Source organism: Solanum tuberosum, unplaced genomic scaffold, assembly GCF_000226075.1.
Source record: "Solanum tuberosum cultivar DM 1-3 516 R44 unplaced genomic scaffold, SolTub_3.0 scf00384, whole genome shotgun sequence".
Lineage (NCBI taxonomy): Eukaryota > Viridiplantae > Streptophyta > Magnoliopsida > Solanales > Solanaceae > Solanum > Solanum tuberosum.
Window position 1 is genome coordinate 464,193 of NW_006239308.1, and position 4,181 is coordinate 468,373.

The following is a 4,181-nucleotide window of genomic DNA, read 5'->3' on the forward strand; positions in this document are numbered from 1 at the left end:
GTATTTGTTAAATGTTGTGGTAGGATGGTAAGTATTAATTCATCATTTATTAGAAGTTTCGATTTCTAAAGTTCGAGACTTGAGAATGATGTTGTTTGAAGTTTGAACTGTTTTGCTAAACATAATTGTAGGGTGGTAAATATATTTTCATTTTCAATTAAAAGACTCAACTTTTGAAGTTCGAGATTTGAGAATGAAACTGTAATTAAAAAGAAACGTTTTACCTCTAAAATGAGATTTTTCTGAGTGAATATGAATTTATCGAGCCTCAAAGCTGACATCGAACATCGAGAGAACCAAAAAATCTAGAACATTTTGGTTTCATTTTCGAAACCTCAACTCTATTTTGTCAAATTCATTTTGGTAAAGTTTTTGAAAAACTTTAAGTAATAAATTAAAAAAGGTACTTTGTTGTGTACCACACAAATGTGTATGAAAGATTCCAAAGGAAAAGTTTGCAACTTTTTCTCCCTTTTTATCCATAGTATATACTATATACAAATAGATTCCTACTTATCTTGATGAGCATATAAAATCTAGTGGAATTTATTTGATGAAATTTGTAGCAATTAACTATTTACAGTTTTTATTTGAATTTAAGATTGTCTTCTTTTGGTTTGAGGTTAACATAATGTTATTGGGTTCATATAAGTTCACCTTTGGATACAAGAATGAAAGTAAACACAATTGATAAAATGAAGGTCATGGTTCGAACAATAAGGATGAAACTTATTTCTTTAGTAAATTTATTCGAGACGAATTTAGAATATTGTAGGAAGGATTTTCATATCCTCTTATTGTTGTAGGTATGAATTAGAGGTCATGGTCCGAACAATAGAGATTGACCTTATCTCTTTAGTAAATCTATTCAAAACGAATTTAGAATATTATAGGAAAGATTCACCGTACACTTACATTTTTTTGTTGTAGGTATGAAATGGAGGTCATGATTCGAACAATGGAGATGAAACTTATCATAAATGAATATGTCCAAAACGAATTCAGAATATTAAAGAGAGGATTCTATATGTCCTCTTATTTCTTGTTGTAGCTATGAAATGGAGGTCATGTCGAACAATGAGGATAAAATTTATCTCTTTAATGAATATGTTCGACGAATTTTAGAATATTGTAGGAAGGATTCCCCCCCACCCCCTCCCCACCCCACCCCACAAACCTAAGGGTACGTCCGCAAGGTTCATCCATAGAAGCTGAGTCAGGGTCTAAGATCAGGCCGAAAGACATAGTCGATGGATAACAGGTGAATATATTATCCCCTCTTATTTCTTGTTGTAGGTATGAAATATGGAGGTCATGATTCGAACAATGGGATGAACCTCATCTCTTAAACAAATGTGTCTGGAACGAATTCACAATATAATAAAAAGGATACTTCATATCCTCTTATTTCTTGTTGTAGGTAAGAAATGGAGGTCAGGCTTCGAACAATGGAGATGAAACCTACCTCTTAGTGAATTGGTCCGGACAAATTCAAAATATTCTCCATATCCTCTTTTAGAAATCGTTTGATAGTTGATTAAAATTATGTAGGAATTAGTTATTAAATAAATCAGTATAATGAGTTTTTTTATAGAAAATTTGTTACTTATCTATTTGGTGAACCTGTCACCTAACACAAATTTAGAATATTATAAAGAAGGATACTCCATATCCTCTTATTTCTTGTTGTAAGTATGAAATAGAGCTCGGGTTCGAGCAATGGAAATCAACATTTTTTTCTATATAAAATTTGTTATTAGTCTCTTTAGTGAATCTAATTCAAATTATTGTAGAAAGGAGAGGAGAGAAAAGGAAAGGAAGGGTATTATATTCCTCTATTCAACTTTGGTGTATTGATTATTTTGTCTTATATATATTTAATATAAAACAAGTTAATTAAGTATTTCTCAATTCTTGGTAATAAACACTCAATTTGCTAAAGTCATCATTCTTGTTCTATTATGATTTCTAGGGCAACAAAATCAAAATTGACTTCTTATAATCATTGCAAAACAATAATTCTGTTTAAAATATAAAACAAATTTAAAAAATAACAATTTTGCAACACATTTGAGTAAACCAAAAACAGTATTTACTGTGAATTTGTACAATTGCTTTCTTAGCAACAAAAAGAAAAAAAAACATATATAGTATACTATATTGTATGTTTGATGAGATTATTCCAAAACAAAAAACAAGAAAATAACACTTGCAGGATCTTTAAACCACCCATGGTTTGTTTTTCCTGCTATACATATATTTATATTAATCATATTGACTCCAAAATAAAAACAACAAAATTTAATAAAACTGTAACTACTAAGGTTTTTTCTGTCCAGAGAAAAAACTGTTTTGATTACAATATTTAGGTTCATTTTAATCAAGAACCTAAGGTGAAAAAAAGACTCTTTTTACTGTAAAAAGAGAAAAAAAAAAACTTCTTCATCATCATAATGTTCTATTTGGGAATTTATATAATTTATAAGTTAAACTCCACATCCCAAGCCTCTTGCTTCTGATCCTTTCATTATTCTCAGCCTCTTACAAGAAGACATAAACATTCTGCAAAAAATAGAATTCAAAAACCCCATTAGAATTACACAAAAATACGAGTTTTTCTAGCCGATATACATAAATTATATACATGATATACATTCAAGATTTCAAGAACTTACTCCCAAGGAACATCACCAACAAGCATCAAGTCACCATCTTTGTCTTCATAAGCAGGGGCAAATTCAGACCCTTTATAGCCTTCTCTTTCTGAGTATTCACCTATGGTGAGTTTGAACATGTTTTCCAAGGCTTTTAGTAGTTCTTGATAACATTTATACATTTTCACATCAATTTTTCTTAGATAAGGGGCACCATCCATGCTAACTTTGACATACATTCCAGATTCAGATTCTGTTTTCTTTGGTTGGATTATGTTTTTCCTGTTAGATCTCACTGGTGGCCACCCCACAATTTGTGCCCTGCAAACATGAATCAACAACATATTATTAGACCTCATTTCTTCAATTGAGTCAAAAGGGGTTAAAAAGTTTAGATTTTTAAGTGTGTTTGGTGCACAAAACATCTCACGTTAGCAGAGATTGAAAAAGGACCACACCCCACAATCTATCCTAATGCATATATTAATGACTACTTTCACGACTCAAACCAGACAACAACATATTATAAGTCCTCATTTCTTCAATTGAGTCAAAAGGGGTTAAAAAGTTTAGATTTTTAAGGGTATCTAATGCACAAAATATTTACAACACCCCATAATCTACTCTAATACAAATATTAGTAACTTCGTCCACAACTCAAACTATGACCAATATGTCACACAGACTTTAAAAGATGGAACCATCAAAATTCAGCTAACTAACCAACTGAGCTACTAAAATTTCTCGAATTTCAAGAAACTTACTTGGCAACAGGTGGGGTTTTGACATGATCAGAACTTGACTTAGATTCACAATCTTCTTCATCATGAGTTGATTCAGGCAAAGCCCTTTTGTTGTTATTCTTGGAATTTGATATTTCTTGGTCAGATTCTTGATCTTCTGTACCAGGCAAACCTAACCTCAGCTCAGTAGCTTTGAAATTCAGATCTTTCTGATTTCCCACTATACTTGTCATTTTTTTTTCTCCAAAAAAAATTGATTCTTGAAATACCCAAAACACCAAATTAAAACCTCAAATCTCAAAACACAAAAACCCCCAAATTTTCAAAACACTTTCTTGATCAAGATTGCTCCTTTATTTACTATCCTTTGGTACAAAGAAGAAGTTGTGTAATGCAATTTGTTGTATTTCAAGAAAAAGATGAGGTCTTTGCAAGTGGTTGGTTGCCGTTATATAAAGAGAAAGGAAAAAGGAAATTTGTAGACAAAGGGCTTTTAAGTGGGGGTGGGGTGGGGGTATAGAAGAATAATATTTTTTTTCTTTTTATGAAAAAAAATAATTTGTTGAAAGTGCATAAATTTGGGACAAAGACAAGGTAAAGTTGTCGGCAGGAAGACGAGCAGGTTTAAGACAAGTGAAGCAACATTTAGGGGACAAGAGTGGGACAAGTTGAGCCGCCCATATGGAAGAGACTTTAAGGAGGATTCATGGAAAATGATGTATGGTCAAGATGAGTTTTGGGACCTTGTGGAGCAAAATAAGGTACGTTGGATTGTATATCTTGG

At 31.6% G+C, this 4,181-nt stretch overlaps 1 protein-coding gene across 1 annotated transcript; it reads right to left on the reverse strand.

The window, feature by feature from the left end:
• Positions 1-2,075: 2,075 nt before the first annotated feature.
• On the reverse strand, positions 2,076-3,853 carry LOC102592864 (auxin-responsive protein IAA4-like). The gene is made up of 3 exons (XM_006362132.2): positions 3,419-3,853; positions 2,676-2,975; positions 2,076-2,562 (listed from the first exon to the last, which is right to left on the reverse strand). Exons 1-3 carry the CDS (start codon positions 3,628-3,630, stop codon positions 2,487-2,489), a joined length of 588 nt encoding a protein of 195 aa, XP_006362194.1. The 5' UTR covers positions 3,631-3,853; the 3' UTR covers positions 2,076-2,486.
• Positions 3,854-4,181: the final 328 nt, after the last annotated feature.

Coding starts and splice junctions, on each gene's coding strand:
- LOC102592864 (XM_006362132.2), bottom strand. CDS start 3,630: ATGACAAGTATAGTGGGAAATCAGAAAGATCTGAATTTCAAAGCTACT. Junction 2,976..3,418: donor AAAACCCCACCTGTTGCCAA/GTAAGTTTCTTG, acceptor TCATGTTTGCAG/GGCACAAATTGTGGGGTGGC. Junction 2,563..2,675: donor GTTGGTGATGTTCCTTGGGA/GTAAGTTCTTGA, acceptor TATTTTTTGCAG/AATGTTTATGTCTTCTTGTA.